Genomic DNA, 15,734 nt, shown 5'->3' with positions numbered 1-15,734 from the left:
CACCATGTATGATATGTCAGAAAACGGCATTTTCTTTCAAACTAGGATGATAATGTCTCACTGATTTTGCATCCTCTTATGTTTCTTGTGATTATTTTTAATTTAATAACACCTTACCTGTCTTCATGTCCTGAATCATACCTAAAAAGAACATCAACCAGATGTAGAGCATTAGTACTTGTGGAATATGGGGAGGATTGTCCTTTCTTCCAAAAGGAATTAATTTTCAGACTTAAACTACACTCTTAAGAAAACAGTCTTCTAAAGAAGATTTCTTCTTGTGTTTTTATGACATTGTAGGGACTCTGCTCTTGTCAGTACCTACTCAATATTCCTTAACTCAAGTATTCCAGAACTCAAGTATTTGGTTGAAACATTAATTGAGCTAGAGATCTTTTGTGTGGATAGGAGCTAATTTTATGAATTTTCATACTTTTATGGTGCAGATTAATCTACCAGTGTAGACTCAAGTTTTATTCACCTGTAGCAGCTACTATGTAAACACTTTATATCACCAAGGACTGAAAGAGATTATTAACTACAGATGAAAGCAATTATTTTAGGGTCACATATCTTAATCAATAGTTATTGCATTGTGCAAACTCATCTTCTCCTAATGTGAATGGAAAGAGACAGAAAACCATCAATATGCCTAGAGCTACCTTTCTGAAATACATGCTTTAGGGTAGTGGTAAAACTGTTGTTGAGAATGCAGAGATATTAACTGGGACTGCGATCCCCTCTAAAAAGAGTTTAAAAATTATTATTATTATTGTTATTGTTATTGTTGTTGTTGTTATTATTATTATTTTATGCTTGAGGAACCTTTTGTACACTGTCATCAAATAAAAGATCATAAAAAATAAGTTGTATGTTATTTTCACAATGGCATCACCAATACAATTTCCATCACCAGGCTTTGAATGAAAATCGAGAGAAATTGAGGACTTAGACATATATTAACTACATTCACAAAAAACAAAAACAAAACTCTGCACGTTTTGATCCATTATGTGCCATCATGTTTACATGAAAGTGTAACAAAATAATTACCAAAGGAACTTCTAGAGCAAAATGTGGCCTTATTGCCCTAAATAGTTACATTTTCTTCCTACTTTATTTGGTTACAATAAATATTTTTAATTATAAAGGAAAATGTATCTGCTCAAGTAGGAAATGTGTATGATGATGAAAATACATTGTCTTAATATTTACAAATATCATTTGTTTCAGGTTTAGTTTTTCACCCAGTTTTTCTATTGGCATAGACTTTTATTGGAATCATTTTTTTAAATAAAGAAATTGAAAAATTAAGTAGAAAAATTTTAATTTACCTGTCTGCACTATAACAGCTGTCCAGTGTTGAAAAAGTGTTAATTAAATGTCTATCTTTTCCTTCTTCTTCCCTTTTAGCACGTGCAATGTGTTTACAAATTCTCAAGACTACATTTAAACATTATTTTTTTAAAGGGCATAATACCAATATTGTGCAAGTAAATCTTTACTACTAGTATTCTGGCATAGTTTTGAATGCTTGATATTTTCTTTGCAAATCTAGAACACAGGCGCACATAGTGGTGTCAACAACATATCAATGAAGTGATGTGATGTTTCAGTTTTGGGGACACTGAAAGAGAAATTGGGTTTCTCAGAGTGACAAGCAACTGCAGAAAATTAGAGTAAATCTTTCTATTAAATAGGAGTATGTTTTCATATATATGAAACTATATATGTATATATGAAACTATATATATATATGGTTTGACTATAAGTTGACTTTGAAACCATATATATATATATGGTTTCATATATAGTTCACATAGTCAACCTATTTCAGAAAGATTAAGGAAATTGCCATTATTATGTGTTCTTTATCAATAGCATTATAACAGAGTGTAATCCTGTAATAAGCAAAAACTCTTGCTAACTCTGCTGCAGAGTTTTAGTAATCTGCCATTTCTTTTCCTACAGGAGCGTGGTTGTACCAGTGAAGAAGCCCCCACCAGGTAGTCTGGCCGTGACCACAGTTGGAACTGCCACAGCGGGGAGTGGGCTGCCACCGGGTAGTACACCTAATATATTTGCTGCAACAGGAGCTACACCAAAAAGTATGATTAATACAACAGGTATCGTCCTTAAATATTTTTGTGACGCTCATTTTTCCTTTTTTTTTTTTTCTTCTTTTTTGGTTTGTTTTTGTTATTTTTAGTGGTGTTTTGTTTTGTTATTTTAGTGGTGTTTTGTTTTGTTTTGTTTTCAACCATCTTTTCAGTTATTGTTTTTGCACTGTTCAAAAAAACCTGGAAAGACTAAATCTTGTCCTTTGTTAGAGACAGTATTCTCACTTGGTGTATGTTTACAGTCTTTGATAGTACATGTTGGACTTGCACAACCTTTAAATAAGTTTAATATTGTTTTATAGTCATAGTTCAGAATAAAAATGAGCTAGCTTCTCCAGTGCTCTGCAGTAGAGGATGTTTGTATGATATATACCAATTAATACCACCCTGCACACCGAAGAAATTAAAGACTACAGGATATTTATGCATATATCATAGATTGTGAAGGTTAATAGTTTTGGCAATCATTATTTATCATACAAGTATTTTGTGGTTTTTGGAAGGTTTTTTGGTAAGAACTTACCTAATTTAACTCTAGTCATGTCTTATCAGTAGTTATTTATTGTGACCTATAGAAGAAGGATAAGAGGTTTTTTAATTATTTAAACTAGTAAAAATGGGATTGTCTATCATGAAAGAATCTGTTGACTACAGAGACTGTGGTTTCCTATCAGAAATGAATCCTTACTGTGAGAGCAACTGATGTTTACTTAAACTCCTGTGAAATGTCTGACTATGGTCTGTTTTCTTTCTAAACTAAGCAAAAGCACTTGAGAGAAGAGCTCTCTTCAAGGATATCACAACTGCAGTCAAGGGTTGAGAAAATTAAAGTCTCCCTGGGGTTGCAGAAAATGGAGGGGGAAGCTTTTAGCATCCTTCTACTTCATGGAATAATATGAAGACACACTCATTATTTTTTCTTTCTTTTTGCAGATTACCTTTAATACCTGGTAATAGAACTTTGATTTTTCTAATGAAAAAAAAAAAAAAAAAAAGCTAAGTTAATTATCCTGAGGCAGATGGGAGGGAAGAATGCTCTGAATATGTTTTTGCTTCTGTGAACGGTTTCATTTTGTGTAGCCAATTCTGTTAATCTTGAATGGATTTCCTTTTAGGTACTCTTGTATCATTCAAAAAATAACCTACATTGGAAACCTTGTTTTCCAAATGATATTGAGTAGTGTGAGCTTTTCAGACTACTCACTGATTAAAGATCTGGCGTATTTTGGCTGGAATGTAGTAGCTCTTCTTTGTAAGTAATAGCATTTAAAAATCAGTCGTCTCCCTGATACCACCCTTAGTAGAGGAAAGTATTGCAGGTACCATGGTACAGTCATATTTTTGTAGATTTTATAGCTTTTTCTGGTTTTTGTTTGTTTGTTTGTTGTGGTTTTTTTTGTTTGTTTGTTTGTTTTACATTTTGTATTTGTCTCCTAGCTTGATTTATGGAAAGTATTAATTAGATGAAATTTCAAGTGTCAGATTTAATTAGTCAGAACTAAATGTGTACTGAACTTCTTGTGATCTTATTTGGTAAAGCCTTTTATGCCTGAATTCATCTGAATGAACTTTATTGATTAATTCTATCAAGAGAGTTTTCAAAATGATTCCTTTCCAACAAATTTAATATCAACATTTTAGAAACAGTAAATGCATTAATGGCAGTAAGAATTAGCGTAACACTGAAAACATATATATGTTAAATTAAAATGCTTGTTTTGCAACTTTTAATTTAGCTATGCCTACAGTAGTTAAAACAGTGATTGTATATGTCAGTTTTTGAAGTGTGTGCATCAAGTATCCAGATGCTTTCAGGTTGCAGAGTTTGTGAAATTACCTGTTATTAATGATTTTAGGGTAGTAAAGAGAACTTCATTAAACCACAGAGATTTTTACTATGATAAAAAAAGGAACAGTTTACAATTTTATTAGAAACACTAGATGTCCCCCCAAACCTATTTACAGCTGTTTTTACAGTATGTCACAGATAGTGTGCCAATGCAATTTTATCTTTGAGGTGTATTCTGTGCTGGAATTCTGAAGAAGGTGGTGTGTGGGTTTTGTTTGTTTGTTTGTTTGTTTGTTTGTTTAAGTTATTCGTAGATTGGAGTCAGTGTTTACATTTCATCTGCCATCGCTGTCATAGTCGATGTCACTGTCACAATGCAATGAAATGTATGTTACTGATGCCCTTCTAGTGCTTTGAATATTTCTTTTGGGTGACAGGTTTTCTTCCTTCATTCCTGTAAGAATCTGTTTCTGTAGTTTTTAGAGTTGATTTCTGTAATTCCTATCCTGATTCTCAACTCTGTGTTAAATCAGTAGTTCTTAGTCTGTTTAGCCTTCTCTTCTGGGATCCTCACTGGTTAAACAACTTAGCAACTACTTTTTTAAACAAAAGCCATAATGAAAAAAAAAATGGAAGGAAAAGGGGAACAGCAATGCGTGTTACCTAAGTATATATAACCCACCTCTCATTCACACTGTAATAAAACTCTAGTAATTAGAGTAAATCAGTTCCTACTCTAAATCTTGAACCAACTACTATAGTAGCCCAACAAAACCTACTTCATTTTGATATTGTTTTGAAAGTGTTTTTTTTAAATGAGACAGTCAAAAATCCAATTTTTACCTTAATTCATTTCAAAAAACAAAATACTTAAAGGCAAAAAAAAAAAAAAAATTGTACCTGCTGCCAGAAAATGTTCGCCCATTACCAGCCTTTTATCTCTACTTCATTTTCAGCTGGCTGCTTAAGCAGTTAAGAAATCATACTGGCTTTGTAAAGATTATATTTATTATTTGTAGGAAACTAAAATATATATATTAATATGCCTATATATCAGTTACTAACACTGACCAGCAATGGGGAGTTACTAGTTATGATTTAAAAGAAATTGGTAGAGTAATGTAGTTGATCCCTAAACTTCATTTTCTGGGGTCTTCCACCTCTTGTTGCTAACTTGGCTAAACCTTCCTCATTGCTTGACACCCTCATCTCTGGTAACATTGCAGTCCCCCTAACTCCACAACAGTTAGTTGATACCTCTGTTGCTGTGATGTGTTACATGGCATGGTGACCATGCAGCAGAATACTGACAGCATTTATCACGATGCTTTTCACTACTGCTCATGGCCACTGTATGCCTTTTCTGTTTTGCTTCAGAGAGTCTGAACTCACAGTGCTGTTTCAGCAAACATGATAGATTGGCATTTAGAGTCTAAGTGTAGCCCTTAGCTCTGACCCACATCACATAAAATATAAATGTACACTCTGTTGCATCTTTTTTCTGTGCAGCTGTTCACAACCCATTGAAATGATACCCCCACTGCCCTCCTTACTCTTCAGGTCTTAAAATTCTCCTTGACTTGAAGAAGGAAACTGAAAAACTAAAATCAGAGTCTTGTTAGAGTATTAATATTCTTCAGACGCTAGATTCCACCATTACTTGCCGAAGGAATGAGCATTTTCTATTTTCTGAGTCATTTTTTTAATTTCTATTTAAAAGAAAAAAATTCTATTTGTCTGTAGTTGCAACTGGGCAGCCAAGACATATGTACATATAGAAAAAAAAAAAACAGTTTAACTCCTATTCTTCTCAAGCTCACCTTAAATATACCTGTATTTTAGAAAGTTCTTGATTTACAGGATGATGTAAAATGTTCTCATCTTTGGAATATAATTTGAGAATAATGAAAATTGCCTGACTTTCAGTAGCTATTTAAGCTTATTATTTTAATACCAGCAAAATAAGGTATTAATTTATATGGTATTCACATTGAATGTTTTTAATTGTTTTAGAATAAGTAACATTATTTCCTTACTTAAAAGTAAATGAATAAGACAAGGACTATATTAAAAGTTTCTAAAAGTTACATTTTTTCAGATTGAATTAAGACCTGTATTTTTTGGGGGACAGGTGCAGTAGACTCAGGATCTTCTTCTTCCTCTTCGTCATCCAGCTTTGTGAATGGTGCTACCAGCAAAAATCTCCCAGCTGTCCAAACTGTTGCTCCAATGCCAGAGGATTCAGCTGAAAATATGAGGTACACAAGTTCTATCTTTTAATATAAATTATCATTTCTCTTCCCACAACAACCTCATACATACAAAACACTATAAAAAGGAAAATATATATATGAGAATGTATTTTAGCTTCCTCATTATGCCTTTCTGTATTTATTCATATAATTCAATATATATTTATAAACTTGTTTAGTACTAAGTATGTACAGGCTAAAATAACACTTCACTGAAAAGCCTGATTTCTTAGGACTATGCTGGTCACTAAAACTTCGTTAAAAGTTATTTTTCAGTTTACCAGCTTTTACAACACTCAGTAATGAAAGTAAAAATCAGAATGCAAGCACAACTTGGCAATAGGGCATTAGTAAGTGGAGAGACACAAACTCTTCTGAGCAAACAAAAGCCCTATTTAAACTAGAGAGGGTGAAAACGGACATGCATTTGTGCAGCTAACTAAATGGTGGACTAGATCTAGCTATAGCAAGAGGAACATATCATGGAATAGTCCCCTAAAATTGCCCTCTAAAATTCCTATTGCATATCTTTATGTGATAATTTATTTTGTAAAGGTATTCATTTGTGCCACAGCACATGTCAAAGATGAATTTTCAACCTTTTCAATGTGCACACCTATTTGCCCTAAAAAGCTGCAACTGGATATAGTAAAGAGCTGACAAGTCTCCCTTAGTTGGCTAGCTAATTCAAGATGTGGTTTTAAGATTGGAATGAAAACAACAACCATGAATTGTTCATGAGCTTAAAAGTTGCCAGGTCTTGTCCTATAGGAGAATTTAATTCCTTAATGCAATCCAGTGCATAAAACTATTTTTGTCTCATATGTTAGGACAGTATATTTCTGAGGACAAAGTCTTTTATAAAATTCAGATACTGAAGTATGTTAAAATTAACTTGAATCTTTAATAAATTTATTGTTAAACAATTTTAACCAATGCAATGTTCATATATTTTTTCAAAAGCATTTTGAAAGTTTTTGTCCTGGAGTCAAGGAACAACTTCAGTTGCAAAATCTGGCATTCAAATTTTGAATTCTGAGTTTGAACTCAAAAGTAGTTGTACTCCAAGTACTAACTATAATTAGTCACTGGAAAAATTTATATGGAGCACTACATCAAAAATGTAGATAAATTAATCAACCTGAGAAATGTCTTTGGGGCTTTTTTTCTTTTCTTCACTTCCCTTTTCTACTAAAACTTTATTTTGATAATAGACCATTTTTGTTTTTCTCATTTTAAAATTATTGTGCTCCTAAAAATCAGAGCTGTTTGTGGGAATGGAAAGCATGAAGTGACAGCTAACTTGTCTAAGCCCTCCCTTACAGTAACTGCACAGGAAAAAAATAACTCCTTATTGCTGTAGACCAAGCAGAAGAGAGCGAGCAGGAGGATGATCTTGGACTCTTAGGCATTTAATAGTCTTGATTTGTAAGTGGAGGTTTGGTCCAGCATGAGGTTGCGAAGGTAGCATACTTGGGACTGGGACAGTGTGTGCCGCTACCTCAGAATCTTGTTACAGCTCTGCTGTGGTGATTATATATATCCAAGACTATAGATCATGTTGCTTTTTCTATTTGATTTCACATAACATTACAGAAATTGCAAAACATTGTACAGACTAGACTTTATCATGAACATAAAAAGTGTTTACTCTTTCTAAATATTTTCAATTGTCATCTAAAGTATTTCACTTCTACCTTCTGTTTCTTTTTACTCTAAAAGATATGTTTTTAATGCTTTGTCACAGAATGTGACAGCTGTGATTCTCATAATATAATTTTTGATTAAGTTTATAAAATTTAAAGAGTTTTCTGCTGTCCTCACAAAGTAATGCATCCATCCATTCTGCCAGGTCCATGTGAGAATTGTGTTTGTGCTGTCCTGGATGTCTATCTTCCTTACACATTCTATGATATTATATCATGTTTATATCATGTTTCATTTCAAGTCTTACAAGAATCTTTAGCTATCTAAAAAAAAAAAAAAAAAGTAGGCACACAGAAATTTGGCTTAATAACCAGGGACTCATGCTGGATTGGTGGGCAAAGAATGAATTGATTCTCCTGTAATTTCATATTCATCATTCATAGACACACTGCTTTTGATAAGAGAAAGGTAAACGTGTAACATGCAATAACATGGTACTAGTTCTGTTGAGTGTAAAATCCTAGTAAGGAAGTAAATTAAATGGTTCAAATAACGGTTAGTTTTTACAGTAGGGAATTTAATAATTTCCAGAATCTCTTGTCTGTAGCTTGTATAAGCTTTGCGTTTCAGAAAATTTTTGTAAGAAGTGAGGCTTTTAGTGGAATTTTATCAGTTCCTTTGAGATAAAATACTGGTCTTTAGATTTTTTTTTTAGATTTTTATTTAGATCTAACAGTAATACATCAAGAACTATTTCAAAAGATCCGCTTGGGATCCCTGCAATTGAAACTGTATATAACAGTACATTTAATAAAAGTTGTTCTTGACATTCTTGTAGGTTTTATGTAAACCTTTATTTCCACAGGCTGAAGTAAAAAAATTGCATACCTAATTCTCTCACTAGATTGAAGTAAATCCCTTACATTCCTTCTTTGTGAGCAACTCAAGCACTAGCTACTAAGAACTTTTCACAGGGTTACTTGCTTTTTTTCCCTTGCAGTTTAAAAAGTATTTTTTTAATCTGCTGCTGCTGCTGTGCTCCTTAAGTATTCCTTGTCCCAGTTTATCACCTTTGTGCTCTTGCTGTCTCCCCTGTCCCATCATATGTAATTATATATAGTATATATTATTTATTTTCTTAGATGTGTTGCCTTTCATCTGCAAAATAAATAGTCTTGAATTTGGATACTATTAAAATGCATTTAAGAATATGTACAACTGGAGAGGAAAAAATATTTTGTTTATTGATCACAAAATATCCTTAAAAACTCTTAGCTCAGTCATGAAAACTAGTTACATGAATCCCCATAGGGAGTTCCCTAATGATTGCAGGATGCATTATAAGGTATAATAGATGTGAGAAGCAGCTGTAGTATCAGATCAGTCTGTCTGTCCTCTTTTGCTTCTCTCTGTGCATGTGGGTGGACCAGAAATTCAGTAGATGGGCCACCTGCTTCCCTGAATCTTTTTGGGGTCTCTGTTTATGCTTTTTTCTGAATTCTGTTTCTTCTGTTTTGAAACTGAAGGAGCAGAACTTCAGTCAGTTTTCAACACATAAATGCACCAAGGATTTATATAAAGGCAAGAGGATTTTTTTTTCTTTTTTTTTTCTCTATTTAAATATTAATTATATGAATTTTTAAAGAGTGCTAAACTTTGATCTCACACTTTCACAGAATACTATCCCAAATTCCCTCTGAATAGATCCATAAGGTACAAGATCAATCAACTATCCATTTGATAGCAAGATGCTCAAATACTTTGAGGTATTAATCATAGGATGTTTAATCCAAAGTGTTGATTAACAGTACAACCATACCTCCCATGTCATTGGATCTTTAAATAAAAATTTGTCTTCATTTTAAAACTTTTGAACTTCAGTTTTTTTTTCAATTGTACATGAAGTTTTCAGAGTTAAATGAACTCTAAAATTAGAACCTTTAAGTAAATTTATAGTGAAAGCCTATTTTAAAACATGGTTTAGAGAAGTCTAGATTTGTCTAGTAGTTTTTTCTCTAGCAGCAAAAGCTTGCTTTGCTCTATATTGCAAATGAAAAACTCAAAGCTAGTCATCAGTGTTTCAAGTACAGTCAATAGAAGCTCTAGCACAATGAAATTCACTCCAGCTAATCATTTAAAACAATGGCTGGTGATATGAAACTGCTTTAGAATACTAAAAAATCAATATCTGAATTTGAAATAGAGAAGCAGCAACTTGAAAGAAAATAAGCTATAAGAATTCACTTTAAGCTATTGAAGGAAAACTTCCAATGTGTTTATAATGTGATATTTGTTTTTAAATGTAGGAATCTTCATGCGACCTGAATCAAAAGGTCCACATTTATTTAGCATTTATATATAGTAGATACCATTGAAAAATTAATTGTTACTGTTCATTCTCTAAGGTTCTGTCAATACATGTAACTTCTTCCCATACTATGCTTTTCAATGCCAATAGTATTTTGTTGCTGCAGTTTCAGGACAAAGAAAATGTTCTGCTACAGGCTCTCTGGGGAAAAAAATGAATGAAAGAAAGAAACAAAGTAAAAGAAAGAAAGGAAATGAAAGAAATAAAAATGAAAGAAAATAAATAAATAAATAAATAAATATTGGTAGACCAGAATATGTACGTAATATCATTTACTTTTTTCAGTAATACATCATTTTCTGAGGTTACGTAGAAAGTGTGTAATCTTGGCACAAGAGTTTCAGAGGGCACAGGTGTTGTGCTCTGTCAGGTTTTAAAAGGGACCGAATAAAGAAGGAATCTAAGGAGACAGTCCTTCAGATAGTACACAAACCTTGGAAGTCCTATGCAGTTCTATTGCTAGCTATGGATACTCAGAAAAAGGTATATTATTTCAGAAGCAAACAGAAGTCACAACACTCCTTCCCATTGTACAAGTAGAAATTTAGGAATACTCCATGCCTCAAAAAGTCTCAGCAGGCAGAAAGGTAGAAATACAGTAGCAAAGTGATTTACCTGTGATCATTTTCCCCCAAAGCTGAAGAAAATAACATTGATTTTTCTTGATTCCTGTTCTAGAACACTTCCTCATGCATTTCCTTGTCTACCATTTCAATGACAGATATTGTTATGTGAAAGCTTGAAGAAAAAATCAAGTTATTTGTGATTGCATTATGTGAATAAAAACTACTCTCTTCAAGTTTTCAAATATATATAAAATATAAGGTGAGATAGGTGCAATATCTGACATTCTTCTTCCATGTTTAAAAATGAGAAAAAAAGTTTGTTTGTTTTGGAACTCTGTCAGTGCTGTAGAATTTAAGAGGCTGCCACGCTGCTGAATCTGAAATGGCATGTTCATTTACATAAAACCATTTAAACACATTTAAATCATTTAAATTATGATCGCTCTCTTCTCTAAAGAATCTTACAGAAACTTTTAAAAACAGGTGTGGTTTGACATCATTTAATTTCAAGTTTTAAGTCTTCTTCCAATCATGGTCTCTGTTTTTCCGCAGTATCACGGCAAAGCTTGAAAGAGCCTTAGAAAAGGTGGCCCCTCTTCTGAGAGAAATTTTTGTTGATTTTGCCCCTTTCCTATCTCGCACCTTGTTGGGCAGTCATGGACAAGAGCTGTTGATTGAAGGTACTGTTTCTAAGATTATATTATTTTAGCTGTTAGTAGTTTGATATGAATACTGTTTCTTTTCAACTATTTTCGATAAATGAATGAATCAGTTGTTAATGCCTTGTGATTTCACTTACTCTCATTTAACTTTATTTAAAGTAATTAAAAATGTCACCCTGAGATACATCTTGTCACCTTGGAGTGCAAAAATCTCTCTGTAATTTGCTTTTGCTCCTCAGAATAATAATGTGTCTTTCATACTGACTTTGAGAAACTTGAAAAAATATAATAAAAAAGTATAATCAATTCTCATGGAAGAAAATAAATTGAAGAACGTGGTCCAATATTATTGATATGTGCATCTAGATTTGGTAGGGACACTGTTTCCTCAGGTGGGTCAGTTGGATTCACATGGGCAGATAAAGAGCTGTCCCTAGAGGAGAATAAAAAGCATTTATGTATGTATGTATGCATTTATTTTAAGAGAAGTATCTTTGAAGGATATTTTTATGCATTGTCTTTACTACTAAGTAGTTATAAAATTTGAGAAAATAATGAAAACTCATAAGTGAGCCAGTAAGTAATCCTGAAGTTATGTAGAAAGTAATGAATCACTACTAGCACAGCTAAAATAGTGATGGGGGAATTGACATGAGCATGCACTTTTCCTGTGTCATATATCCAGAGGAACATATTCAGTCAAGGAAATTTTTTCCTTCCATTTCTTATTGTCAATTAACTGTCAATATTTTTTACTGAGAGGCAAGAGTCATTAATGCAAAACTCATGCTGTGTGAAGATGTCTGCAGGAAAAACAAAACAAAGCAAAACAGTTTGTCTTCCTACTGCTGTATATACATTTTCTCTAAACACTTGTGTAGAGTCTTTTTCTATGCACTTAGTTATTATTCCCCATGTTGGCCTCCTTTTATTCTTAATTCTAGAATAATTTCACCTTGTGACTCAAATCTTTTAAATAGCCTTTTCCTTTTTTTGATATTTTTTTTTATACAAGGAGTGGTAAAGTAGCTTAGTAACTCTCAGAAACTTCCTTTTTTTTTTTTTAATACTGTTTATTTCATAGCTGTGAGTAAGTTGCTGTTCTCACTTAATGACACCTGAAGCTGAGCTATTCAGTGAGAACATTGGGATAACTGTAAAATATTTGATGTATTTCATTGTCTTTCATTTCAGTAAAGTTGATTTCAAAATTTGCAGCAGTATTATGCTTTTCTGTTTGACAATTGTTTAATTGCATTATAGTATTTATAGAATACAAATACAGTTGTCTTAGTTTCACCTCAGCTCTTTTATAGATTAAAAGTTTCTGCTCCAGTGCTGTTCTGACTTCATCTTTTGGTCGAATTTGTAGTGTGGACAGGGCTCCAACGTTTTCCAGCGTATGACAAGACTGAAAAGCTACAGGCCACAGGAACCCCACAGTACATGGCAGTATGAGTCTATCTCATTGCTGTCCAGACAGAGATCTGGTCTTGTTGGCAGTAGCATTATTCCAATACCCGCTTTGACTGCCTTTCCAAATTTTGTCTCTTCTATGATTCAGCCATACAATTCATTCTCAGGAATAATTGTTTATGAACCAAACACTGAGTTCCAAATTACTGTTCTTTCCATCACTCTTTCCTTAGTGTTGTATCTACTTTTTTCTTCAATTGCTCTCATTTCTAATTCCTAATCACAGGTTAGATTTCTGCACTGCATGCCTCAGGACTTGTATTTCTGTTCACTCTTTCTAAAGCAGTAGGACTTTTTTCTTCTTAACAAGGAACTCACAGAGTAACTTTTACAGTCACCGCGTACTTCTTCTCATCTTTGTTTTCTTCATTGCAGACTTGATTTCAACTAAACTGGTATTACCTAGCTGAGTTCCATTTAAAAGAGAATTCTAAATTCTCTCCTAATCCTTTACCTGATTTACTTCGATAAATTTCCTGTCATTGTTTACCAATAACTAAAGGTGGTGACTAAAGGTGATAACTAAAGGTCCCTTGAAAGTGCTCTCTATATAATGACTCTGCAAAACAGAGATTATTAGTAGAGTAATTCAAGATATTTGAGTATGTAGAATTCCTTTTGGGCTTGGATAATTTAAACTTGATTTTTTACTGGAAAGTAGCAATTAGCTTGACAGTTTTATATGAAATAGTTTAATCTGTTGCTTTGTATGTAAAGGTTTTATTTACAGCAATTAAAAAAGAACAAATAAACTTCATTTAATCAAATCTGAAGGTGCTGTTTTTCAAACTGATCACCATAAATATATCTGTTCCATTCTATAAAGTGTGTCCTTTTCTTTTGAATTTTCATGCTTGAAACACAAACATACCTTCCCACCTCTTACTGTCTTTCAGAACCTCCATATGGTATAAAACTTCTCTCTATCAGATTTTGTTAAAATCTAAAAACTTTCAGACATCCTTGATGGCAAAAGAAGGATGTGCATTTTTTTGCTGTTTCTCCCTAGTACTTTTGTGCTTGTGGGTGCAAAAAATACTAAGTAATTTGAGAATTTATAAGAGGATGCAGTTTTATAGCTTAGGTTTTACATACTGAAAAGAGAGCACAAAAGAAAAGGGAACAGAAAAAATAATCTGATACTGCTAAAGCAGGTTAATTATGCAAACTTTCTGGAATATTTGATGCTGGGAGATAGGCATTATTAATATAGGTATTTGGAGAAGCGTATACAATTGAGTTATGTTTTCTCCTTTTTGTAGTAGCTGATCTGTTTCAAACTTCTGGCAAAAAAAATCTTGCAGCTATACTGTGCCACTTCATTTTCCTTTAACATGTATCATGGAAGACTTTGGCTGATTTATTTTTAGTGGAAATGATATTCGATATCTAAGCAGTGACTTCTTAACTTTTGTGTTGAGTTGAAGTGGCCTGGCTCCAAGGATCTGGTCAATTCTAGACAAAATACTAAAGCTACTCTTACTCAAAATCATTGATTCATGTTTGTTCATGTAAATTCACAAATGTAACTGATAGAAGAGGAACCCTATCAAGTAGTAATCTGACACTGCATTGCCATTGGTAAAACTCTTCACCCATTTACTCACTGAAATAGGTCTCATCTTTACCCCTTCTCCTCAAACCAGTTCTTTTTTCAAAGGTATCGTACACTTCACTGTTCTTCAAATGTTTCATCTACTTTCCAGAATATTATATAAGTGGAAGGTGTCCTTACTGATAAGTTAAAAATGACTGATTTGCAGTTGACTGCAAATAGCTTTAAACAAAATATGCCCAAAACAGTCCAGTATTACTGTGGTTCATCAACTGAGGTTCTTCAATGCCTCAGAGAACAGAAGCTGCAAAGGTTAAAATTGTCAGTATAGAATCTAATTGGAAACAAACATGCAATATGTGTAGGTCATATATTTAAACTTAGCCATACTCATTATGGAGTTCCATTTAACACTTGCACAGATATGTTTTCACTAACTCTAGTTTCCATATGGTCTGCAAATACCTTCCATGCAAAGTGCATTACAACATTCTAGCTTTTAGGTGAAAATGTTACAGGCAACTGTAATATGATGCGTATTCATAAGAAAAGTTATATCCTCTCTCTGTCGAGTGCAGATAAGTAGAAACATTTTTAGTACAGCTGTACTTGGAGTATCCTAAACTGCAAGAATAAGTCTAAGATTGAAACATAGTCACACATGATCCTTTCTCTTCTCTTTGGTGAGATACCAAACAAACATTACTTTTTTTTTTTTTTAATTTTATTTTCCTGTGTAATTACTTAGGTAGAATGCCAGCCAGATACCCCTTCTCCAAAAGAGCTCTTACAAATTCTTTGACATACATTTGATATGTTTCTGATACATACACAATTCAAATCAGATGAAACAGAAAATGTTTAAATGCTGATAGGAGTTTCTCCTCATTAACTCACCACATGGCCCTACGAAAATATTCAATAGAAGTAAGTGGTGATGGACTAGCTTTGTATACTATTTGACAGGAGACTTCTTGAAACAATTGAAAAATTGCCCAAAACATTCCTTTGGAAACCACAGATAGAACTTGAGTGCTAAATGGCACTACTTTAAAAGCTCCCAAAGACCACAAGTGCAGCATCACTGTGGCATCTACGAATAGTGGCACAACTTGTTTCTGAGTTCCTTGAACAATACTGAGTTTTGTATTAGGAGAAACAGGATAATCATTTTCCTGAAATACTGTAGTAATCTGAAAGTCCTTTATAGTTTCTGGAGGGGGGGAAAAAAAGAAAAAAAAAAAGTCCTATTTGGTGCTTAACGTGGCCCTTGGTTTTCTCTTAGAAAACTTTTCAGCA

At 33.0% G+C, this 15,734-nt stretch overlaps 1 protein-coding gene across 1 annotated transcript in view; it reads left to right on the top strand.

Moving 5' to 3' along the window:
* The window catches only part of NBEA (neurobeachin), a 516,634-nt gene that overhangs the window by 213,659 nt on the left and 287,241 nt on the right, over nt 1-15,734 (top strand). The window contains exons 31-33 of the mRNA XM_050714797.1: nt 1,972-2,126; nt 6,041-6,167; nt 11,295-11,422. Coding sequence (XP_050570754.1) covers nt 1,972-2,126; nt 6,041-6,167; nt 11,295-11,422 — 410 coding nt within the window. The remainder of the gene's footprint in view (nt 1-1,971; nt 2,127-6,040; nt 6,168-11,294; nt 11,423-15,734) is intronic.

Source organism: Cygnus atratus, chromosome 1 (genome assembly GCF_013377495.2).
Source record: "Cygnus atratus isolate AKBS03 ecotype Queensland, Australia chromosome 1, CAtr_DNAZoo_HiC_assembly, whole genome shotgun sequence".
Classification (NCBI taxonomy): Eukaryota; Metazoa; Chordata; class Aves; order Anseriformes; family Anatidae; genus Cygnus; species Cygnus atratus.
Note: the sequence above shows the minus strand (reverse complement) of the source record. Positions and strands in the feature narration are given on the sequence as shown.